Source organism: Drosophila pseudoobscura, chromosome 2, assembly GCF_009870125.1.
Source record: "Drosophila pseudoobscura strain MV-25-SWS-2005 chromosome 2, UCI_Dpse_MV25, whole genome shotgun sequence".
NCBI classification, from domain to species: domain Eukaryota; kingdom Metazoa; phylum Arthropoda; class Insecta; order Diptera; family Drosophilidae; genus Drosophila; species Drosophila pseudoobscura.
The window spans coordinates 15,635,616-15,661,169 of record NC_046679.1 but is presented as its reverse complement, the minus strand read 5'-3'; the positions used below and the strand labels follow the sequence as shown (position 1 = coordinate 15,661,169).

Below are 25,554 nucleotides of genomic sequence, written 5' to 3'. Positions count from 1 at the left end.
GACGCTGGAAGTGCAAAAGCGTCCCGTTGTAAAAGTTAAAGCTTTTTGCTGTTTTCGGGGACGACTTACAAGCAGCTGATGCACTCGTAGTCTCCAACCCTGCTCGGACAGGGTCGCAACACAGCTCAGCCAGGGCTGCACTGGCACAACATTTTGAATGTAATTTTAACAGATTTTTTATTACGTTACGTCACTCTTTGGAAGAGAATCAAGATACAAGTAAATATACAAATGCGGGGGTGTGGGATCGGGGACCTGTCAGAAGTTGGTTTCGCCACCGCCGCTGAGCAAAACTAACTGCACACGCCCCGGCATCGATTCGTACAGTTGTTCGATCCTGTCCACCATCTCCTGGTCGCTGTGCCATGCGTCGTAGAGCACGGCCCGAAACTCTTGGGCATTTTTCGGAGCCTGCGTCTGGATCTTGGGCAGGATAATAGCCATCAGCTGTTCGATGAGACTCAGGTCACTGCGATTGGTCCCCTCTGGACCCACCAGGGTATCCACGAATATCTCCTTCGGCGGCGTGCCATCTACAAACTTGAGATCGTCCATGTTGAAGACATTGCGCCAGTCGCGCACTGTCCAGTCCTGGTGTGCAGTGGCCCAGGCCATGCGGCGTCTCTTGGCGGCCATACTTAGCCCCACGTTCCTCACTTGGATATGCTTTGTCTTGATATCGACCACGCGACTCTGCAGGGTGCGACGGTTCCTCTCGATGTCGTGCTGGGGCACATGCTTCTGCTGCACATGCATGGGATGATCTTGAACCTTCATCACCACATTATTCGCTATTTTGTGCGGGAGGCGCACTGTCTTGATCACAGCCGCGGGCTTCGTCGGGAGTTTAAATGTGGCGGTGTTTCCCTCGACGAGCTCGCACTCCTTGATGCAGCTGACCACACTCTCCACGTCGCACTCCATAATCTGGGCTATTTCCTCGAAGGTGTTGGAGCGAATCAGAGCCTGCACTATGCCGCGGGCCGCAGGTACGAGAACCATTCTTGAAGAGCTTGTTGTCTGTCTCCGATGGATAGGATTTGGACAAGAGATTTATAGTCCCGGGCAGACTGCGAGGTTTTATAGCGAACAAGCTAAATTGGCGTCAGATAAATTTTTGCGATCAGGCGTCCCTTTTGCTTTTGACGGATGCTTCCGTTATTCGTCAAACCGGGCTGCCAACTTAATCGCATGCAGCCCTGCTGCAGCGCGCACTTTTCAAATAATCGAATCGAGTCACTGGTTTTCTTTGAGAATATGCAATTTAATAGTTTTCTTTCTGATGCTTTATAGAATTACAAAAATAAATATAAAAAACTTGTACATATGTGTTAGTTACCACTACATTAGGAAATGCATTACATCTCTGTCAAATTGTTAGAAAATATATATATGCCAGATGATATTTTGTTTGTCTTTTTTGTTTGTTGTGTGCATTCTTTTACATTCACCATTTAAGAGCGAGCTTGAGTACGTGCGGATTATGCCCCAGAGGCAGACTCGAAGATGGGTTGTAAACTACTAGCAAGTGGATAACACATGGGTAAAAATATTAGAAATTATTGTAAAAAACAGTATTAAAGAGTTTACATAATTGTGCATAATAGTTGAGGCTTTATAAACATCGTTTCATAGGAGATATAATTAAGATTAGGGTACTTTTAAGCTCGCTAGAGTGTTTAAACGGGGGTAAAAGGCAACCGAATACTAATGCTATACGAACTGAATGTGCGGAGTGGATAGGGGGGAGAGGAGGGACGCAGCAGCAGGAATACGTTTGAAAACGTATTATTTAATAAATAACTCTAAAAAGTATGCCTAATTGGTTTAGATCCATGTGCTAGCTTTTGATTTGTGTGTGTGTTTGTGTTTGTTTGTTTTTCCGATTTGTTTCAGGCCAAGCTTTGAGTGTGGGTTTTGTGTGTGGCTGGGACTTTTGGGCTTAAGGTTACGGAATGGGTGGCTGTTGTTAGTCATCCAGTTCGATGTCAGAGTCATCGGAATCGTAGCCGCCACGTATTGTCTTTTGCGCCCGGTTCATGTACGGCTTGCGCTTCACATCTGGCGGCTGCATGAGATCGCCCTTGTACTCAATCACCCCCGAGTGGGCGATGCGCCACTCGAGCATCTCCGTGGAGAAATCGTCGCAATTGCCCAGGTCGGTGAAGCCGACAATGAAGTCCTTCGTCTTGCTGTCCTTCACCAGTGCAATCGTGGGTATCACCTTGATACGCAGGCGCTGCGTCAGGAATGGGGACTTCTCGGCGTTCACCTTGCAGAATTTGGCCTCCACATGCTTAGCGGCCAGGGTCTTCAGGTGCATGTCCACGATGCGGCACCGCTCGGCGCTGTCTCTGTAGAAGTGGCACACGATGTTGGGTGACTTTTTCGACACCTCGAAGAACTCTTTCTCATCAGCCAGCTCCGTGTAGGTGCCGTGGCCCTGGGGGAAAGAGGCGAGAAATCGGTCAGCTCTTGGCGGAAACGGTGCGGCAGCCACGGGGGCATTACTCACATTTCTGAGCCACTCTTGCTTCTTGTTGTTCAGCTCTTTCAGTTCGCGTAGGCGCTGCTCGCGCAACACCTTCAGGTCGTCAGAGTCCAGGTTATCCAGGCGGTCGAGCTGCTGGTCCAGCTGCTGCTCGATCGTCTTGGCCGCATTGAACAATTGATTTTCCAATAGGTGTGCCATGGCTGGTGATTCTATCTGTCCAGATAGCAAACAAACCTGCGCTGAAGATTTTCCTCTGGTTTAGCTCTGTCTCTGCGTGTGGTGCGGCATGTTGAGGTGAGGTCGAGGTTGAGGTTGTGTATGTGTCCGGCACAAATGAAAGGCGTAGTCATAGGAGCCGCAGATGCGTCATGTTTAGTGGAAAATTCGGTTAAGTAGGCCATGTTAGTGGAAGTTTGCAATGGGCTGTGTCAAATGCAACAACAAATGAACTTTTTAGATTGTACGTACATTGATCGTTCGACTATTTCATTGATTTTAATGGTTTAAAGTTTATTTTAGCGTAGTGTTGTGACAGTGTGACCGTGGACTTATCTACAAAATACACCGTCCAATCCCGTCTCATTTTTAAAATATACCGACAAAATATTTGTCGGTGTATTCATTCATATTCCTCGATTTTGATATTCGGTGGGATATTACTAGTCAGCTTGGATCCTCAACCCTGATCATATAGTTTTATCCGACAATCGAATCAATTTTACACAAGAATGGTTTATTTTAAGAACTCATCTTTATTGTATGTTTATAAAATAAGGTTTAGACAAAAAAGGTCAACAAAAATGTGCCAGTTTTTACATGGTAACTACACATTTGCTACATGTCAACAACATATGTATTTATTGAGTACGGGTATTTTTATACCCTATAGTCCATAAATTAATATTAAAATCCTGTTTTCCGAGCTGACATGTTTTTAACCTATTCATGCATTTAATTATATTCCTGTATATATCTCAATCCCATACCATACCATACCATGTCCATACCTTTGCATTTCCCATATATATTTGGTATGGTATGTTATGAAACTTTAAGAATGTAGCGCAGCTCAGGTAAAAGATATCGTGGTAAACGAGAATAGAAGGGTTAGGATAGGTTGGATCTACAAGAACAATTTACAAACAATATTCTTTTTCGCGGCTTAACTCAAGTTGTTCACCGCCTTAATTAGAGGTGGGTTAAGTTCGTTTCGTTTATAGGTATATTTCGGTATTTTTCTTGCCACCATGTGCCACACACAAATGAGTTAACGCGTACCATGCAAGGAAATGAATTTTGTGGAAATTGTGGTTGACTGTTTTGACTTAAACCTTATTAATGAAATAAAGATGAATACTTTAATCTGAACACTATTTTAGAAAATTGACTTAATAATCGGTTAAAATTATGAAGTCAGACCTGAGGGTCTGTGCCAGCTAGTAATATTCAACCGAATATCCAAAACGAGGAATAGAATGTGTTCCAGATTTAATGCAAATAATTCGTCAGTATATTTACGGTATATATAATTTGCGACGTGTTCGGTATATTTCAAAGGCGGAAGACGGTATATTTCATCAGAATATCCGCAGCCACACTGTTCATATCAAAACTTTAATTTCAACTGAGCGGTTGCAGCGCGCGTCGGTCGGCTTGAAGGCGAACAATTCAAAAGTAACTGAAAAGCCCAAGAAAATTGTATTTGAGAGTTAAACAGAAGCACAGAAGGCGAAACCAAAACGTTCAGGTGTTTGTTAAAAGTTGATTGTGCTAGCGTGTGCGTTGTTAATCCGTTTTGACATTTTCATAAAAGTGCTAAAGAAGGGAAGAAGGACCGAGTGAAGAAGCAGCGAAAACGACAAGCGAAAAATTTGTTCGTGACTCGGCGGCTGTGCTGTTCTGTTCGCTTCTCCCTCCCGTTCGCCGCTCTCTCTGTGTGTGTGTTTGTGTGGTGCTGTGGTGCGGCGTGTATGTGAGAGGGCACAAGGAGAATTTGCAAGAAGCAAGAAAGAAACGCCAGAAAAAGAAGCGAGAAGAGAAATAAAACGCAGTGGCGTGTGAATCACGAGTAAGCTGAATCATTATTATAATTTTTTTTGGCAAGCCCAAGAGCCAAAAGAAATTGTTTATTGCTAAAAGAGCACCGATATCCCCCAGAGAGAGATTGAGAGATACAGCAAAATGGAGCACGAGGACAACGCTCAGTTCGATAATTACATGAACCGCTTCGCGGAGAATATTCAGCAAATCGCTGGCGGTGCCGGCAATGCTGCCGATGCTGCCGGCGAGCTGGTGCCCAACATCGGCGCCGCCTCCGTCAAGTCGGGCGAGCACGAAGACGACGAGGAATGGAAGTACAGACATGAAGTGCAGCAGAGCGAAAAGCAGCAGCAACAGCAGCATCTTGGCGGCTTCGGCGAGGAGGATTTCGGCGCTAACGTGGCAGGAAATGGCAACGGCAACGGCACCGGCAATGGGTTTGGCCACCACGAGGCAGAGCTGCTGATCGGCAATGGGCTGGGCAATGGCGGCGGTGCAGCCGCTGGCTTTAGCCTGGTCTACGAGGACGAAGACGTTGAAGTGATCAAGAACGACGGTGACTTCTCGACAAACTCCAACACCACAACGTCGACCGGCGAGGTGGCCGGCCTGGAGCGGCACGATCAGCAGCAGCTGCTGCTGGAGCCACAGCGAGATCTGCTGCAGCAGCAGCAGGAGCTGCTCCATCAGCAGGAGGACGAGGATGAGGCCAGCTCGGTGGCCACCACATATGGCACCAGCAGCCTGAGCGAGAACAATCCCACGCCGCTGGATCAGGAGGTGGTGGGTGGCCAGCAGGAGGAACAGGAACAGGCACAGGACCTGCTCGAAGCCTTTGACAACAAGGAGAACAACGATCCTGTTGTCGACCCCGAAGAATCTCACTCGCAACTCAATCCCAATGCCGTCGCATTTGTGCCCAATTTTGGCTCCCAGCCGTCATCCCCATTGCCCATGGAGGGTGAGCCTGTCCTGGGCCTGAATCCGCGCCAGCTAATTGGTGGTCCTCTCGACGATATGGTGGCGGAGAGTCCCCGCAAGGGCTCGGCCAGGGACAACATGGACGCCATTGCCGTGCCCGACGAGCGGGAGTTTGACATTGAGGCGGCCAAGCGACCCCATGAACTGGAGCAGGAAAACGATGTCTTTGCCGATGGCAACCTGGAGCAACAGCTCTTGAATGGAGCAGGCGCTGGCATTGTCCTGGGCGCTGCCCCGGTCCTCGAGGATGTCCTGGACCACGGCCCAGAGACCAGCGTTGACTTGGATCTGCCCGTGGACCAGATCACCGCCAGCAACGACATCATGAAGCAGTCGTTCTACGGCGAGCACAATGCCTCCATCGAGGACATACTCAACTCGGTGCAGCCGCTGCCGACTCAGTCGAGCGAGGATTTCGGAGCTGCCGAGAAGGAGCTGCTCAATGTGGAGGAAAAGGAACATGTTTCGCAGTCCCCCTCCACGGAGGAGCTGCAGTACCAGGCCAACGACGACCAAGACCAGATTCAGATTCAGCAGATCCAGCATCAACAGCAATTGTTTGGCTCTGCCCCCGAGGACCCAATGCAGGCCTCGTTCTATCTGGAGCACACTTCCAGCGAGGCCCATCAGCAGCAGCAGCAGCAGGAGCAGGAGCAGCAGCGCCCAGATGAAGATCTTGCACAGCTGCCCGGCGACTCTACCGATCCCTTCGCCCAGAACGTCAACGACCAGAGCCTGCTCCTGGACACCAGTGCCCCGCTGTTCAGCCCCGAGGAAATTGCGCCCGTGTCCAAGCTGGACGCCAGTGCCCCCCCGTTCAGTCCCCAGGAAAATGCACCCGTGGCCAAGCTGGAGCTGGAGCCGCAGCAAGCCGATATTGTGGACATTACGCCGTCGCCGCTCTCCTCCACCGAGGAGAAGCATCTCGTCGAGGACACCAAGGAGACATTCGAGCAGGAGACTCTATTGTTCGAGCCAGTTGTCGCGGCCGGAGCTCCCCCACAGGTAAGCCGACCGCACCTGGCCTCACACAAGAAGATGACTCATTAAAAGTGCCAAAAAGTCATCATTATTATGCACTCGTTCGTCATTTCATTTGTTTTCTCAACCCTGTTTACAAATATATATATACATATGTGCGTGTGTGTGTGTGTGTGTACCAGTACCAGTACCCGTATGTGTGTTAATTTTTCCTGTCTTGCTTCCGTTCCTGCCCTGCCCTGCCTTTGCGCCTCACCTGGCCCGCCTAAAAGAGAAATCATTAAATTTGTTGGTATACTCCTTTGTCCTCTCTGCACAGCTCCTGGCAGTGCATGTGCCGTGACCCCGCCATCTGCCCTTTGTCTGTGTCTGGTCGCACAGTGAAACAGTTGCAGATTGCTGTCGGTCGGTGGTGAGGGGGTGCGGCAAGTGGGAGTGATAGAAATGTGTTTGCTGTCGAATATTTGTTTAAAATTAAATTTTTCACCGAAAGTGGTTGCATTTATTGAGCCTTTACTGTGGTTATTGCACTTCTACGAGCCTGGGGTGTGTACCGTTAACTCGCTCGCGCGTCGAACAACGTCTCCGTCTCCTTCTCTCTCTCTCTCACTTGCGTTGTTTCCGCTGGCTCGGTCATGTCCTCGCCCTCGTTCTGGTTCTCATTCTCCTTGACGTGCTCTCCTTCTATTGCTCTGCACTCTCCTGTAGTGGTTGCTGCAGTCGTGCCGCCGGCCCGGGTCGGGTCGGGACTCGACTGCCACTCAATTTTTACACTCAACAGGACACGCAAGTGTTTCCTTCGTCCTTCCCCCTGCCCCCTGCTCCCTGCCAGAGAGCGGAGCGAGTACATATTTGGTGGTGTTAAGGTTAGAGCCATGCTCTTGGGTGGGGTTTTCCCTTTGTCTCTGAATGCGCGCATGTGTGTGCGAATGTGTGTTTTAATACTTTAAATTCCGATTTGAAATAATTAAGGGAGGCCCCAAGGGGGTTGTTGGCCATTTGCCTTTTGGCCATCATCCTCTCTTTTTATTGCCGGCCTTTGTTGTGTTTGCCTGTGTGTGTGTAGCACTTAAAGCTGTCTCTTTCGTTGCTCTGTTTGCTCTCTGCTCTCAGACTGGCTGGCTGGCTGGCTGGCTGCAATCTGCATGGCCAGCAGCAACAACAAAAAGCGTAACAGTAAATGGCGTTGCCAACTTCTGCAAGAGCTGGCAACCTTTTCGCTTCGTTGCAAATTCCAGCTCCAATGCACACACACATACACCGATGCATATGCACGCTTTCATAATTACAACAACACTAAAAACAGCTGCACACAGACAAACGAACAGAGATAGCTAGACAACGAGTAGGCGCAAGAGAGAGCGAGAAGAGGAGTGAGAGCGAGAGACGAGCTTTTGGGTTCACTTAATTGGGTCATATACGGTTTTCGCTTGCATGTGTATACGATTTTTATGATTCTCTTTATATTTGTTTTATGTGTGTTTTCTTCTTTGTCTTGCTTTGGGCATTGTTGTTGTTGTTGTTGCTGTCGCTGCTATCGGCATCGGCCACTTCCTGTGGGAGTTGTGCTTTGGGTGTAGTTTACGCCTGCAGACAAAACGATTGAAGAAAGCGGCCGCCGCTTGTCTTTTGCCCCCCCCCCCCCCCCCCCCCCCCCCTCTTCTGCTTCTTCTTATGCTCCTCCTTCTGCATGCATTTCATTGTTTGCATATTACTATATTTATCTAAATGATTTGTGTCGTTTTGTGTCTCTCTTTTGTTATTTATTGCCATTCTACTCTTCTCCTGCTTCGTCCTGCGCAGGGGCCATGATGTTTTTGACCAGATGTTTGACACTCAGCGAGGGTATATTTCCTCAAGGGTATCCACCATTTCGAACCCTTTGCCAGCCCTTCATTTTCTTGTTTATTATTACTCTGCTTTGGCGCACGCCACGTCTTCCCTTCCCTTTCCTTCTGCTTCTGCTTTGCTTTGCTTTGATACGATTCCGTTCCGTGTCGCCTGCCAATTATTACTGTTTATTTATCGGCAATCACATATAACAACAACATTAGCGTAACAGACAGTTTGTCACCGATCTTGTAAACAAAAACAAAACAAAACAAAAGCAAAACCAGCAGCCATTTGGCCGCCGGGCGCGGGCATTTTTATCAACGAAAATTGAGACCCTACACAATTTTCAAGTGGTTTTCAACGTGTGGTCATTAAGTTGTTTCGTGAATGGGCTCTTTGATTGATTTATGGCCAGATAACATGATGATTGTCTGTTAATTGGCAGCAGAAGGTGCTCCCAGTGGCCCACCGCCAGGGGGTAGGGGGGGGGGGGGGGGGGGGCTGTTCTCGAAAACGATGGGAAATCTTTGAGATTTTTCAATATTTTGAATATTCTTTTATTGTAATAAGTTTTCAGCTTTCTATTAAACCTTTAAAATAATATATTTAATAATTTAAGAATAAACTCAGTCATTACCTACGGCACCTACCACGGAGGTCACTGTCTGGCTGCGGCACATGCAACAAAGCTAAGCATCACAACCCAAGACAGCTATAGGAAATGGTCATCGAAACTTGGGAACATTCCATCTGCAACTGCCCCGAAAACACCTGGTCGCTCCGGTCCTGGCATCTGTAGAAGATGCCCCTAAGAGGACGCCTAAGGAACTTGCCTTGGAACTACCTCGATTGTCGACGACTTTAAAAACTGATAAGCACTACCGCGACGGTTCTTACCCCCCTATCCCGACAACCAAGGGCCTTACTGGCCTATGGAGGCCGTTCGGGTTAACCTAATCTAACACTTGAAGAATAATCGATACGATTGCTAGAGCTTTCGGGAGCACTGAATATCTGAGGCACAAACAAAACAGCATTCATTGCACTTTGCTCTCCTGCTGCTCTAATCACGCCAATCTATTTATAAAATCAAAGCTTGAGAATAGCGCCAGTCCACAATCTGATACATATATGTACACATCGAAAGATAGATAGATAGATAGAGAGAGAGAGAGAGAGAGAGAGGATGCACTTAAAAAATAGACAAACAACGAACTGATAAATGCGCAAAATTGTTCACGCGTCTGGCTTATGACTCAGCTCGAAAAAAGGTCTACCTACCGGCCTATCGCCTATCGCCGGTGTCTGTGTCTACGATTCCCACAATGGGAGAAAAACAATTACAATTGCAAGCCGCATAGAATTACAATTACAAAATACAATTTGTATTGTTTTGAAGAGAAACTTTCCCTAGAGCTTCGCTTCGACGCTGTAGTTCACACAATTCGCATGACATTTGCTCTGGTACCATTTTTTTTTTTCGGTTCAATTAAAATTTATACAATTTACATACATTTGCATTTCCATTTGCTGCATTATCATTGTGTTTTAGACCGAATTTTTGAATGACAACTGGTCGGCTCTGGTCTGGTCTGGTCAGGCCACCACACAGTATTATTATTATTATTTTTATTTCTTTTTCCCCGACTGTAATTGAGCGCACTCGTAATTTAAAACAGAGCAAAACAAATATATTCGTTCTATATATTGTGTTTATGTGTGACCCTCCAAAAGTGAATTTATTTAGCTTAAAAAAATTTAGGTACATTCCAGAAATTGTGCAAGGGGAGGGCTGCTTAGATTAGGGGTATTCCTGGACTGGCTTTGGGCTTATAAACCACACTGAATCGTTTCTACAGGGCAACAAATGGACGAAAGTCGAATCTAATAGACCTTCTTAAAAATTAATCTGGCAATTTAAATTCCAAGACACCACGAAGAGTTCTTGGTCTATCGAAGAAGGATGTACCCTTAGCTTAGCTTTTGTCCTTATTTTTGTACACCTGACAAGCCAGGGATAGCCGGCCTGAAAAAATGCAATAATGAAAACAAAAATTTAATCTAATTAAGAGAGTCATAAGAAAGCCGCTCATATGGATTATATTAATTTTATACCCGGCTCTTATTTTATTTGAATTATTTGCTCCGAAAGCACGAATTTGTCCAATTTTGCGGTGCTTTGTCGTCCTCCAGCGCCTCAGTACCCACAAATAATTGAATACTGCTTGCTTTCATACAAAAAATTTGAATATTTAACTGTTTTTTGTTAGCAAAAAATCACATAACAGTGCAACCGTAGAGCCTGCGCCTCTGGTGCCAGATATATGGCATTTTGCTAGTCTTTAAAAGGAGAAAATTCACTAAAAATTTGCATAGATCTGGAATACCATTAACACGATTTTGATGCCTGCTACTTTTTATTTGTGCAGTCCAAGGCCTGACCCCAGCACGTGGCTGGTTGAGGGGGGAGGGGGGGAGGGGGCTTTTGGGGGAGGCCTAGCAGCAATTTATGGCCCAGACTTACAAAATGCTTTTCGGCTTAACAGCCCCCAGAGCCCCAGAGCCTGGCCTGTAATTAAATTGAAAAATCCATTAAGATTATTAGCTCAATTAAAATTGCAGTTGGCTTCTTTCTTCACTCTCTTTCTGTCTATAGTAATTTAGTTCACACACACATACAGATGGATAGATACTCATGCAACGTGGCTTTTGCCGAGGCGCCACTCCATGACTATGGGAATGCGACGCTTGACGCTTGGCGGTGGGGCAAGCAACGGTTGGTCTGGTCTGGTCTGATTTTTGTTCGCTCTCTCTCGTACTTTTGAAACCTACGCGAAGAAGGCGCAATGGCACCCAACCTTGTCTGCCCACACAGGACAAGTGCTTAGAGATACAGATAGATAGATAGACCCAGACTCCACTGGTGCTGCCCACCTATCGACAGACGCCCAAAGGAAAACGACAAAAAGTGACAGCCAGAAGGAGAGAGCGAGAGAGAGACAGAGAGAGAGAGGAGAGATACCGATGTGTGTATCTGAAAACTCCACATGTCTGGGGATGTCTGCATGTATGTATCTGTGCGAAACTCGTTTCGGCCCCAAAAAGCCAAAAAGCAGAACAATTGCAAGACAAGACAAGAAATCTTTTGCTGCAATATGATTGCTGCCACTGCCACCGCTGCCACTGCGACTGCTGTGTGGGTTGACTGCGGAGTTGATTGCCAAAAAGGCAGGCACACACACACGGCTGGAGGAGCACTTGACGACGCTGCTGCCAATCCTCCTCCGGGCCAGGAGGCCCAGGCCAACTCAGGCAGACGGAGACGACTTGACGATTAATTGCAGCATTTTACATTTCGAGTTCAAAAGAAAATGCTTGCAGCAGCATCAGAGGCAGAGGCGGCAGGGGCAGCATCATCAGCCAGAGTCAGAGGCAGAGGCAGCGTCTTTGCTTGTATCTGGCAGATACAGTATCTCGTGCGGCCTTTTTGCCGCTGCATTTGTATGTGTTATCTAAATTTACATTTTCCCCATGTACCATCCACCATCCACGATGTATATATTTCATATATATCTGTACTTTTGCCCGTTCCGCGGAGAGAGGCGACACTTATGAGCGCCCTGCACTTTCGCTGGCTGCATCTTTTGAGATAGAACTCAGTGCCAGTGCTTCCTGATGGTGCTGCCCCTGCCTCTTCTTGGTCAGTGTATTTATAAAAATGCAAAATCCTCTGCCAAGTGCCAAGTTCAATAGCTTTTCATACACCCCAAGGGGGCAGGAAGGGGGCCAGGGAGCTGGGTAAGAGGAGATACTTACACGAAAAAATCATTATTCAAAACGAGAGACAAAATGTCGCTGGGTGCATGTTTCTGTTGAGTTCTGTTCCTGGTTTTTTTTGGCCCCTGCAGCGATGGATTGGATGGATGGATGGACGGATGGTTGGCTGGGATGCTGGCAAGGATGGCAAGCTGGCAGACCCCAACTCCAGAGAGGTCTACCCTCGGCACAAAAATAGAATTTAATCGCTTCGAGGCTGAAGCAGTGGGCTGCTATCCAGTGGGGTGTGTCATCCATCCAGTTGCGAAAAAGAAAGAGTGTTGTGTGTGTGTGCTGTTAATTGAAAGACATTCCAGAAAGAGGCCATCCCAGCGACGATCCACTCACTGCAGTCATCTGTCTTCCGCACCAGCCCCTGCCCCAGCACCTGCCCCAGCACCTGCCCCAGCCCCAGCCCCTGCCCCAGCCCCTGCCCCAGCCCCTGCCCCTGCCCCAGCACCTGCCCCTGCCCCTGCCCCAGCCCCTGCCCCAGCACCTGCCCCAGCACTTGCCCCAGCCCCAGCCCCTGCCCCAGCCCCTGCCCCAGCCCCTGCTGTATGTTTTCGGTGAGGAAAACTATCCGCAAGATTGATGTTTTCATGCCAGAGCTGGGTACCCGCCTTAAACTGAACCTATTTGTCTTCCAAGTGCTGCCCATCCGCTCTCGAATGGAGATTTAATGCATGTCTAACAAGACATAACAGTTTCTTTCGGCGACAATAACATCTTGATGGAACAGAGAGAGAGGAGAGACGATTGGGGATAGTAAAACCTGAGAACCAAGTTCGCTGTGGCCTCGTGTCTTGCTAGAGCCATTAAACTGGTTAAATTTAGTTGGAAATTAAAATAATTTTGTCACATTTTAGTGCTATAAAAAAAACCTGAAAACATGGAAAGGAAACTCACATAAAGATCTGAAAGATCAAATGTTGTTTAGAAAAGCATTCATTTGCTTAATTTGGATGTGATTTAGGATGTGGTTCTTTAGAGCAACAAATCCTACTATGACTAATCACTATTACTATCTAATATCATTGAAAATAGACGCATTTGTTGACCGGTACTCTAGTATTAGGTCATCTAAGCACTCGTAAGAGAAAAACAAACCTTATCGGCATGACGTGAGTAGAACTTCCATATAGCGAATCTCAAGGGGACAAAAAAAGAAAATCGTTATTCGGAAAATTCGTTAAAGCCTATTTTGCTTTAAAATAATTCGTAATATATGTTTGCGTCAAGCAAATACATTTCTTTAATCTATCCAACCATTTCTATCCAACCTGCCTCAAACTCTAACTAGTCCAATGCCACAGCGAATTCTTTCGCCTTCTCTATCTCTATCTATAAGACTGACTTTTTGCAATATAATCAGACATGACATCCTCTCTATAATCCTCTCTCTCTCTCTACTAAATCTCCATACCAACATCTACCCCTAAAAACTGAGAACTGATGGAAACGTAGCTGATGCTGGTCAATTTTTAATGTCACCTTAATAATTCGGAACTTCCTCAAACGAATTTGTACTTTTGTTTTGGTTGGAAACCGCAAACAAAATTTTACAAATAATTTCCTTATAAGGTGATCGAAAGCGCTTGAGCACTCGAGTTACGGACATAGAAAAAAAATCGTAGTAAAGAAATATTCTCTATAAGGAAACTTCGGTGATATTGTACTGTGTTCTGCAGTGTTCTGGAACTAAATTCGCTATATAGAAAACTTTGTTCTACGGAAGTTCGTTATAGAGAAGCTCGACTGTCTTATCTAGATGCGTAACGTCCATACTTTTCTATGGTATTTTTAGCATGGGCTTCACTCAAAAGCCATTCCAGCTTGGCCGATGTAGCCGATGACTGAGATTCCGTCTTTGGCCGTCATGCACATGACATGTATTTTGTTTTCCAAAGTCGAAAGAAAACGAAAATAATGAAAAAATACTGCAAATTTATGTTTTAAATATTTTGTAATTATTTAACATTAAAAATCATAATTTAATTGGTATTTCACCAATTTATAATTCCTACGAATACAGCTAAAAACATATATTAACCCCCCTGGCGCGCTCTCTCACAGAGTAGCTTAGCAGAGTAGGGTGCCTCACCTTTTCTTTTAGAGTGGTTCGCCATAATTTTTATAATAAAATATTTGGTCATCTGCCGGCAATGTTTAGATATCGATTTGGTTTCTTTGCCTTTAGCCGCTGCCAGGCCTTCGCCTATCGCAGTTATCGCAGAGCACTTGCCCCGCAATTAATCACACTCCAAATCCCATAAACATTCCCTGATAATGACTTCTTCTAGAAGGAAAGGCCAACTGCCATTTATAGTTGGAGTTATCTCTGCCTGGATTCCATTTCTAATGCCACACAAGTCGTGCAGAGAAAGAGAGAGGCAGAGATAGAGATAGAGAGAGAGGCGGGTATATGGGTGGATAAATGGATCGTAAATAAAAGTAAATGTGGAGTTCTAGCCTGGAGTCATGGATCATGTTTGTCATAAAAGAAAATTGTGCAAAATAAATTCCGAGAATAGAGGAAAATGTTTCGACCGGTCGGCGGGTCAATTTACTTTAATTAATCATAAAAACAGATACAGAAACCAGCCAAGACACAAACAAAACGTCAAATTTAATAACAGAAAAGACTTCCATTTGCTTAGGGGGGCCCTCGCCAACATCTATCTATAGGAATTGACAGAACAGAACGGAACGATCTGGAACCGTCTGGATGGAATGGGTGGGGAGTCGCCTCGGCCTGGCTTCTATGGATGGTTTAGTGGAGCTCCAACTTTCAAATTGTCCAGAGATGATTGCACTTCCCCCCCGGCCGCAGCCCCAGCCACATCTTCGCCGAAGAGAGTGTGAAGCCAAAGCCAAAGCCAACGCCAAGGCATTGGCCATTAGCCACAAGGCTTTTTGCCTTGCCTCGCCTTGCCTTTGTCTAGAGCTTCGGGGGCTCGCAATGCTAAAGAAATCATAAAATAAAAAGTGGCAGAAGAGCCCCAGAAGCCCCAAACCAATGTTCGTGCTGGCCAAGTTTGTTGGCCAGGTGTTTTATTACCATTTGTGCTATTAACAATTTCTTTTGGCCCATGTTTCATGCTCTTTTTGTATCTCATATTTTGCACTATTATGAATTTGCTAGATACCCTCTCTAGCCTCCCCCCCTTCCCTCACCCCTCTCTCTGCAGACCGTTTTGATTGGTGGAGGGGGGGACCCTCCTTTGGAACGTTTTCGGTTTATGGCCAGGCCGAGAGTCCAACTGTTGGCCAACAAAGCCAGTCAATTTCATGGCTGCGGCTGCTATTGCGGCTCCATTCTAATGTATCTATCGGATGACTGCAATGTGGTTTCGTTTCGTTTCTTTCTTTCTTTCTTGTAATTGTATCTTTTCGGTACATTCTGTATCCGTTGAATACTTTCACAAAAGAACCAAAAACAAGCCGCAGTTAAATCTGTTTCATGTCCATCGCTTTTCCACATTGCATTTTCTTGTCTGGTTTTTCCTTTTTGTTTCGTACTGGCAAATGTAGCTGTATCTTTAGCTGTGCATCTTTATCACATTACCGAATGGATTTATGGAGAGGGGAGTGTGCACTGGCTCTGGCTCTGTCTTTGGGGCAAACCAATCTGGCCTTTCACTTGGCCAAGAACCCATTACCATTCCCAATCCCATTTGGAGGGAGAACTGATTTATCATCGAACTTCACAGAAAATTAATTGAAATAATAAAATGCACTTGGTATTTTTTTGATGGATCCGAAAGATACAGCAAAATGGGTTTACAAGACGTGCAGAAATGTTTCCCCTATGAGAGCCTGGGTTTTCGAGCCACCAGTTAATAGTCTTCCTATTTCTCTAAGTTCTGTTTCCCGGGAACGAAACTTTTGCCTCTTCAAAGTTTCATTTTATCTCGGGCCCTGCGTCTGGGTCTGCCTCTGGTTCGGGGTCTTTCGAAACTTTCTGCATAAATCCAAAGAAAGAAAAAAAAGAAAAGTTCCATCTAATAAATTTTCTGCATGAACTTTTTTTTTTTTTGCTATTTTCATTTTTGTGGTTTCCTAAACAAATTACAAACAAAATGGGGGGAAAAATTGGCAGATTTTCTCATATTTATTTTGGACAAGCCTCATGCAAGATTTTCCTTTCCTTTCCGCCAGCGGCAACAGAGCAACCGCAGAGGAGGAGAGAACATGCCCCAACATCATCATCATCATCATCATCATCCTCTTGGCGGCATCGCGTTGGGCTTTTCTTTTGGAACTTGGGAACTCTCCAAAGTACAAAAGCAAAAGGCAAAAATTATAAAACATAATTAACTTTCTATTCTTTTGGATATGATTCGTTTTTTGTTTCTCTTGCCCCTCTTGCCACAAAACACTTCAGACAGCGCTCCAGCCAGCTCCAGCTAGACCGACCTCATCATCATCATCGTCATTATGATTATCATGTGGCAACATGGTTTCGCAAATTCTTCCCCTCCCCCTCTCCCCCTCCACGTACCCGTATCCGTATCTTTGGCTGTGTCTGTGTCCAACTCTTGCCAGTTTGTGCCCTGCTTTATTTTATTTCTTTTCTTGAGATCTTTGGTGCTTTTTTTTGTTTTTGTTTCGTCTGGCTTGCGAAAATGTTGCCATGGCCGTTTGCCGGTTTTCCTACACAATTTGCGCTGTATCTAGTTCTTTTTTCTTTCTTTTATTGTGGTTTATTAATTTTTTGTATTATTTATGCCAGAGCCCCGCCATAATTCATTGAGTCCGAGCCGGGGCTGAGTTGGCGTTGAGTCGGTGTATCGTTAATTGTCCAAAATTATATTAAGAGAATGATGGACAGAAGCTCTCCCCCCCGGGGGGGGGGGGGGGGGGGGGGGGGGGGGGGCGACCACGCCCCACAAGGCCGCCGCCGACTCGTTGAGATTTTTCGAGCGAGTGGCTGACTAAGCGCAAAACCCATAATGAACCGTGAACTGAAAGCAAAAAGCAAAAAGCAACAAGAAAACACAAAAAGAGAAAATGTCGCAGTGCATTTTCTTGACCTAAGTCATTTCCGCACTGATATGAGAGCAGAGAGTGCAGCAGGAGAGAGCGGGGAAGGGGCTCCCCACGAAAGATAATAGAAATAGGAATAATAGAGGAACCAAAGCCCAAAGCAAGTCCTGAGCTCCCTGGGTTTGTCTTTGCTCCCAACAGATCTTCCTCCTCCAATACGGTTAAAAAAAAGCACAAAAAAACTTAATTAAAATTCACAAAAGGTGGATTTGCTTCATGCCTCAGTGCAACTGCAGCGCAGTCGCAGCAGCGGCAGTAACTTTGTGTGTAAGAATGATGAAAATACATATAACATTTTCCATTAATCACCATTGGGAGATTAATGATGTGCAGCAGCAGCGGCACATGAGCCGCCGTTGCATCTACCAAAAAAGAAACAAAAAATAATAAGGTGGAAACAATAGAATATACATATGCTCATGCGCCCAGCGCTGGCTGCATGTTGCGTGTTGCTCTCCAGTTGCATGTTGCCTGGCTGCCTGCTTGCTAGCTTGCCATACGGTTTCAACATTTATTGCTCATCATAATTGCCGCGGCACAGTTAACCAAGCAGGATAGGCAGAGAAAACGAAAGAGAGAGAGGGATAGAGGAAGAGTGAGCAAAGCGCTGCAGCCTGCAGGGCATATTAGTGTCTCCCTCGCTCTCTCTCCCACTCGCTGGCAAACAAAAAAAGAAATATAGATGAGAGGATTTGGCAATTTCTGGATGAGTCACAGTTTACAGGGCATCGGTTGGGTCGCTGCTGCCCGCACTCTTGATGTTCGCCTTCTTTTCCTTTTGATTTGTCACTAATTTTTTTTCGCATATTTAAAAATAGAAATTACATAGCCGGCACAGCCCCAATAGAAGCAAAAACAGCAGCAGCAGCAGCCACACTTCATTACGCACGCACACACACACACACACACACTCGCATAAGGGAGGGAACACATGCAAAAGTCAAATAAAAATGCAAAGAGCAAACTTTTTCGCTTTATTTGGCATTGTATTTGGAGAGTTTGTGCCTCTCTCTCTCTCTCTGTTTCTCCTTTGATGAGAGTGCGTATGCCCCCTCCCCCCATGCCATGATCAGATCATCAAGAGCGTCGCCATGGAACATCATGGATCATCAGACAGCCGGCGGCGAATGCGAATTGTGCGTATGAAAAGGGAACGGCCCAAGACAGTGGAACATTAAGCTGTTTTATTGTGGTTGATTATTATAATCATTTTGTGCATACATATACACACTTTTATGGTTAGTGAATGAGTGTGTGTATGCGTGTGCATGGCCAAAAACGGTTGACAGTTCGGACCGATAGAGACCCTGCGCAGCGACTGTCAATTGCATTCCATTTTTGTACAAACCTAATGGCCACTGTGGTCGCCTCTCCTCCGTCCTCCGTCCTCCGTCCTCCTTAGAGAGTGTGCCTCATTTCCCCCGTGTGCCTCGCGGTGCCCAGTTTTGGCTGTCTAACGAGCCATGTGTGGCAGCAAACGGCAACCGTTGGGTCGGTCGGACGTCGCGTACATCGAACGTCGAACATTGAATGTCGAATGTCGCATAGCAGCAGCAGTAGGGGAGAGCCGGCAAAGACATGGACGACTCAATACCAGTGATTTGTTGTATTTGCGCACAAATTTGCGACTCTATAAATTGTCTTGTACGCTTGTGTGCGGATCTCTGTATAAAATTATAGCCGGCCATTTGTTCATACTAAAACAACCGTACAGTCAGCTACGCTCCTGCTTATGCGATCATTCTCCTCCTCCTCCTCCTCCTACTCCTCCTCCTGCTGCTCATGCAAATCCACAAACAACGCCATCTGTTGAACTTGATTTTTGTGTTTAATTCTTTTTCTTTTGCTCTCTTTTACCTGCCCCCGTCGCACTCTCTCTCTCTCGTGTGTCTCTTTCTCTTTGAATCGCACAAGTTGACGTCAACTTTCGTGAAATTTCTTCATTTGCTGCGCACTTTTTTGCAATTATCCAAAGCCAAAAATTCACATGAGAGCCAGCCGAGCCGCAGCTAGAAATTGTTGATGTCATCGTTGCGTTCTTTGTTTGCCTTTTGGCAAGCAAACACCAACACCAACACCAACAAAACCACCCACCAACAGCGGCAGAGCCGGTGACGGCGACCGTTGACGCCTCGTTGAGCAAATCAATGAGTGTGTGAGAGAGTGAGGCCCATTGTTATACTCTTTGAGGGAGGGAGTATTATGATTTTGCTCAAGTATTTACTACGTGCAAAGAGGCTTATACATATATTTATTTATGTATTTCTGATAAGCATCAGCCGTAAGGCTTAACCAAATTGGGCTTAAATCAGATATGAAATTTCATACGATTATATGGACATGGCAGCCAGGGTATCAAAAGCTTCGCTCCCATTTCTTTTGCTGTGCATGTATTTTTTCTGCCGGCTTCTTCGAGTGCCAAAATGATTTGTAAATAGACAGAGAGTGAGAGAGGGAGAGGGAGAGAGGGTTTGCGGTACTTTAGCACACAGTGAAATCTCTTTCATTGAGTGGACCACAAATTGAATGTGCAAATTGTTAGACATTGTGTGTGCCCACTGTACACATTTGTGTGTGCAAAAGTACGTGTATTGGTTGGCCAAATAGATTATTTGTGCAAAAATAAAAAGCAAAACACTCAATTAACACACCGGGCCGGCCGGCCGGCAATCGCCGCTACAGAGAGCGCTGCCAACTTGTGCGGCTATCAGCTTCCACACTGATAAAATACCGAGCAATTATCGCGGCGATTAAAATGCACACAGGGAGTGGGGCAGTGGAGTGGAATGGCTTGCAGAGTTATTTGAAAACGCGTATTACATCATTTCTAGTCATGATTGATTAGCAAATAGCAGCGACGATGAGTCATGGGGCAAGGAACTAAGTCTCGCGAGAGCTCCGACTAAGCTGGGGTTTGTCTTTCATGCTTCTTTCTTTCTTTTTGTTGTTGTTGTTGTTTTTTTTTTTTGGACTTATTCGCTTCAGCTCACTTTTAACCCCATTACGCTTGAGCAACAGTCCAAGCAGTGTAAAGCAGTGGAGAGAGAGAGGAGAGCAAGGCAAAAGAAAGTCCGACCAGCCCAGCCGGCAATTGCGCGAGGCGAGTGGGCTAAAAGTGGGCAACCGAACTGGGAAACCTGGCAACCCGGGGACCTGGCAACGAACGGGGCCCCGGCTGGTGGCATTTACTGGTCAATGACATTTTCGAGTTTCAGATCGCTCTCTGTGGTGCGATGTGCTCCGATGTGCTGCGGTGTGGCCTGGCCTGGTCTGGTCTGGTCTGGTCTTTGCGTGCCACAGAAGAAAAGTGCCGGAAAAAATGTTAACGCTACATTTTCCCCTGCGCCAAAACTAACGCCGAGTCACACTACTAAGTCACTGACACGTTTCCTGTCATCTGACTGTTGTTTTTTTTCCCCCTTCTTTCTTTCTCTATCTTTGGTTTTTGTTGTTGCTGTGTATGTATGCCCTGGCCATGTCATCGCTGGTTTGGCTCTGTGCCTGCGGTCTGGTTGTCGGTAATACAGTGCGACATGGGGCTGGAATACTGTCCAGCAACTGTCATGACATTGTCGGGGGGGGGGGGGCTGTTCCTGTTCCTGTTCTCACTTTCACAAGTTCTCTGGACTCTTCTCGGGGCTGATGTCATCATTATCATAATTTGTATGCATTAGTAATGTGTCTGCGTGTCAACCCTGGACCCTCCCTGGCAAATGCGCAGACAACACTCCCCTTAGTTTACTCCGAAATCTACAGTTACCCGGGGGGGTGAGTGCATCGTCCTGAAAGGGCTGCCACTTTGTACCACATTTTGGGATTACTTTTACAGTGTTACCTACTGATGTGGGATGTGGGATATGGGATGTGGGTGGCAAGATTGTCCCATAAAACATGCACCATTTAAAAGCACTTTAGTTGATTTCTTTTCGTCAAAAATCCTTCCTGGAAAATGTATATTTGAATATTGCCTGCTTTGGGGCGCGGTCGCTGTCCCGATATAAAAAATATTCCATCCACTTGCTTTTCTATACGCGTATGTGGGGCATGTGGGGCACACAGTCCAGGCCAGCCCAGATGATATTCATTCCTGGTTTTCCCTCCGTATTTATTTAGCTGGAAATTTGTCTGTCTGTCTTCGTGGTGTGATTTATTTTCGTTGGAGCACAAAATACTTTGGTTGCTGCATCTGTCAGATATTTTTACGAGCCACGAGCAATAATGCCATAAGTAACGCGCAGAGGGAAAACTGTTGTGCCACCATTTTGCTGTGTGCGTTGTGCCCCCAGGCAAACGGAGATGTCTTTCAATGGACGGGGGCTTATTGCATTTATCGATTTAACAGCACTGAAAACTTCGAGAAGGGGGATTCCAGACAAGCGGGAGACTGGAAGACAGCGACAATGGAGAGCCAGACACTTACCAAATGCTTCTTTTTGTTGTCTTTCGGCGATAGAGATGGCGATGGCGATGATGATGATGTTGTTGATAATTGTATTTTGGTTTAGTCATCTTCAGGGTGTGGTGCCTAGCATTTCCAATTCCCCCGCATCGCCCGAATCCCCCGAATCCCCGAATCTTTTCCACGTCACTTAATAATCTTTTCTACCCACTTGTTTTTCCGTTTCCTTTCCTTTTCCGCAGGTGGAGGAGTACGCTGCCTTCAATGCAGCTTCCGGCTATGAGGCTCAACGCTCCGTCGAGGCGGAGGCGGAGTCGGAGGTGGAGGTGGAGCTGCAGGAGGAGGAGCAGCTCGCCCCGTCACCGGGAATCAATCCATTTGCTGCACCATTCACGCCCGCACACTTGGCCGAGGAAGTCGTCGTGGCCCAAGAGCTGCAACCGGAAATACAGGAAAACTTCAACCAGCTGCAATTGCAGGAGGAACTCATCGAGGAGGAGTACCAGATTAGCCCTGAGCCTGAAGCCGACGCCCCCGCCCCCCTCGACGTGTTCCCCGACTTTGCTGCTGCCGCGGCTCCAGCTGAGGCTGCTGCACCCTTTTTCAATGGCTTCGAGAGCAATGCCACCCCAGAGCCGGTGCTCCAGCAGGAGGAGATTAGGGAGCCATCGGTGCTGCTCTACTCAGAGCCAGCTGTGGAGGCACCAGCTCCGGCTCTTCAAGAGCCCGAGCTACCTGTGAGCTCTGAAGCAACTTCCGAAGCAGTGAAACCCGTTTCTTATGCATTTGACCTGGACGACACTCCGGTGGCTGAAGCAGAGCCCATCCCTGTGGCCGCCAGCGAACCCGTTGCCGAGGAGCCCCCCGTGGTCGCCGCTGCTGCTGTGGCGGCTGCAGCTGCAGTCGCTGTCGCCGGCACAGCCGTGGCCGCAGCCGCAGCCAAGGCCAAGGGAAAACCAACTCCCACTGATGCCAAGAAGCCGGCTGCCAAGCCTGCAACCACTACGGCTGCTGCCAAGCCCAAGGCAGCAGCTCCTTCGGCGGCAAAGAAGCCCGCAACAGGCCCCACAACAACAGCAGCACGTCCTCGGACGGCACCAGTGGCTCCCAGGACCACGACTGCATCGTCGTCGACAGCTGGCAAGCCGGCCACCACTGCCCGCAAGCCGCTGGCCAGCTCGGTGGGAACTGCCGCTGCCAAGCCGCCACCCAGGATCACCACCACAGCCAGTGCACGGCCAGCGACAGCTCCGGCCGGCCGTACGGCTCCCGCCAGCAAGCCGTTGGCCAGCAAGCCCCTGGGCAGCACTTTGACCAAGACGACGACCAGCACAACGACAGCCGCTCGCAGCGCTGCCTCTGCCAGCCTGGCGGCACGCAAGCCGCTCCCTTCGGCCACGGCCAATGGGGCTGGTGCCAGCAGCGCCAGCAGCCTGGCCAAGCCACGTTCGGCGACCACCACCAGCACTGGCGCACCCAAGCCGAAGGTGCCGTCGCCTCGCAGCGCCGCCCCTACTGGCGCCAGCACAGCCCGCAAGGCGGCGACTGCTGCTTCCACAACGAGTGCATCCTCGCAGGGCGCTCGTAGCCCCACAAAGCCAACGACCAATGGACTGGGCAAGAGCACCGCAGGCAGCAGCACTACTACCACCACCACTACTCGCGTCAAGTCGGCCACAACGGCCAATGGCACTGGCACTGGCACTACTACCACATCGACAACAAAGACTTTCACAGCCCGCCCGGCACCCAAGTTCACGCACTCGATGGCCAGCGGAACCACCGGCAGCAGCAGCAGCAGCACCACCACCACCACGCGACGCTCCCTGCTGGCCACGAGCTCGACCACGACTGCGGCCCAGCGCAAGTCCTCGCCCCTGAAGCCCAGCAACAACACGCTCAGGGCGTCGCCTCTGAAGTCAGCCGGAAGCGCCTCCACCACGCCGCTGAAACCGAAAGCCAAAGAAACCGCAGCCGCTTCCAAAGCCTCGCCGGCCGCTATAAAGGCGCGCAAGGTGCCCACCCCGATGAAGGGTGCAGCCCCTGGGGCCCCCATTAGGAAACCAGTGCCGGCTGAGCCGGCTCCTCCGGCCACCAATGGCGAGGAGGAGCAGCAGCCACCCATTACCCAGAACGGCAACGGATCACACGAGGCAGAGGTCGTCGCAGAGGAGTTCCCAGTGTCCCAGGACCAGGAACAGGCACCAGCTGCAGCTCCACCCTCAGAGGTGTCCCTGCTGGATTTCTAGGGCAAAAAAACACGAGAATTACTTTACTAATATTATAAACATATTAAGCTAAAGTACTTTGTGCGCGCGCGGACATCAAGAGAGGAAAATAAGATGGGGAAAACGGAAGAAACCGAAAACTTTAAGACAGAAAATCGAACCCGAATTGTGAATTGTGGGCCCCGATAACGATGCTCCAATGCAATCGAACCGAACCGATCTATTTATACATCGACTACGATTTCGATTTCTTTATAGATATTTATATATATATTAAATGTATGTTATTAAAACGAAGCCCCAGAGCGAAAGCAACGTTTTGTGCTATTTTGTGAAGGTTTTTTGTACCGCTGTGGCAAATGATTATACTATATGGTGTGCTCTGTTTTTTCTCGCTCATTTATTTAAGTTTTTTAGTAATTGTTCCTCACACGCTCTGTTATTTCTTTCGCCCATGTGCTAAGCGAAATTTTTGTATTGCTCCGAACGGCACGACGGCACCCAAGCGCATCGCTAAAAACCACACAAAATAATTGTCATTTTTGCAACATTTTTAAAGGCAAAGAAAATCCAATTGCGAAAGAAAAAAGCCCAAAAAAAAACACAAAAAACATTGTCAAAAAGGGAAAACGCAAAAAAAACAACAAAAATCAAATAAAACTATGAAAAAATATCGTGTAGGAAGAACAAGAAAAAGTATAACTGTAGCTATTAGTCGGCGTTCTAACAAGTTAATAGGAAGAAGAAGAAAAAACATAAAAAAAAAATCAAAACTAATCGAACAAGAAGGAAAAGCAAACAAAATTTGCGCAGCTGAAATGTTAGACTGCTAACCATTAAAAAAAGAAAACAAAACAAAAATAACTTATAATATTACTAAACGATTCAAGCAGGAATCGATGTGTTTTAACTGTCCTCCAAGCACACACACATATATTTTATTGATTTAAAAATGTTTTGTATACGTTCCTCCAAGTTTACTTAAAAGAAAAGAGTTACAAAAATTGAATTTGCTTGAAAACCCGAAGAGCAATCAAAATCCTAACCCAGTGTATCATTTTAACTTCAGCAAAAAAAAAAAAAAAAAAATCTTGAAAAGTTTTCTGTTTTAACACATTTGAAAAGCAGTTTTTGATGCCACCAGGAAACTGGTTGAATTGTATTATTATTTTTATTTTTTAATTTGTTAAAGACAAACATCAGCAAACAATCGGCAGAACGAACATTTAATGTAACTCTACAGCACCATCCCCGAATCACACACACTCTCTATACATATACTGTATGTTTAAAACGATATTACCAATTAAAAATTAAACAAAAACGAACAAAAAAATACTTAAAAAGGAAACATTACAACTTTTGATTTGTTTTATTTTATTTTTTAATTTATTCCTTCGGTTTTAGTATATACAGATCCCGTTTCAATATTTATGTATATGTGGAATGAGAGATACCAAAGCGTCAACGACTCGAATTTATTGTATTGAGAAAACCAATTTTGCCTGCTTTTGTGAAAGTAAACACCTCCCCTTGTCGGTGGGGGAAAATGTGGATCAGTTTTTAGATATTAAGTTGCTAGAGTTGAAAGTTTTGCCTCTATTTACACACATAAATCAAATATACAATGCATGCAGTAATACAATACACAAGTATGTATTACCTAGATAAGCCTTTGCGATCGATCGATCGATCCTATCCATGTTTTTAGAGAGTTGGTTGGTTGGTTGGTTGGT

At 46.7% G+C, this 25,554-nt stretch overlaps 3 protein-coding genes across 4 annotated transcripts; 1 reads left to right on the top strand and 2 right to left on the bottom strand.

Moving 5' to 3' along the window:
- Positions 1-163: 163 nt before the first annotated feature.
- LOC4801850 (uncharacterized) lies at positions 164-1,180 on the bottom strand. The gene has a single exon (XM_001358844.5). The coding sequence runs from the start codon at positions 1,000-1,002 to the stop codon at positions 259-261; it is 744 nt and encodes a 247-aa protein (XP_001358881.2). The 5' UTR covers positions 1,003-1,180; the 3' UTR covers positions 164-258.
- Positions 1,181-1,335: 155 nt separating this feature from the next.
- LOC6897361 (thioredoxin domain-containing protein 9) lies at positions 1,336-3,110 on the bottom strand. Its single transcript, XM_002137478.4, has 3 exons — positions 2,963-3,110; positions 2,516-2,764; positions 1,336-2,443 (listed from the first exon to the last, which is right to left on the bottom strand). The coding sequence occupies exons 2-3, from the start codon at positions 2,690-2,692 to the stop codon at positions 1,970-1,972; spliced, it is 651 nt and encodes a 216-aa protein (XP_002137514.1). The 5' UTR covers positions 2,693-2,764; positions 2,963-3,110; the 3' UTR covers positions 1,336-1,969.
- Positions 3,111-4,059: 949 nt separating this feature from the next.
- Map205 (Microtubule-associated protein 205) lies at positions 4,060-25,174 on the top strand. Of its 2 annotated transcripts, XM_003736568.3 has the most exons (3): positions 4,060-4,562; positions 4,652-6,520; positions 21,833-25,174. In XM_003736568.3, exons 2-3 carry the CDS (start codon positions 4,676-4,678, stop codon positions 23,837-23,839), a joined length of 3,852 nt encoding a protein of 1,283 aa, XP_003736616.2. In that variant the 5' UTR covers positions 4,060-4,562; positions 4,652-4,675; the 3' UTR covers positions 23,840-25,174. The 2 variants fall into 2 exon arrangements, with proteins under 2 accessions (XP_003736616.2, XP_033239556.1); XM_033383665.1 differs by having other exon boundaries at positions 4,060-6,520.
- Positions 25,175-25,554: the final 380 nt, after the last annotated feature.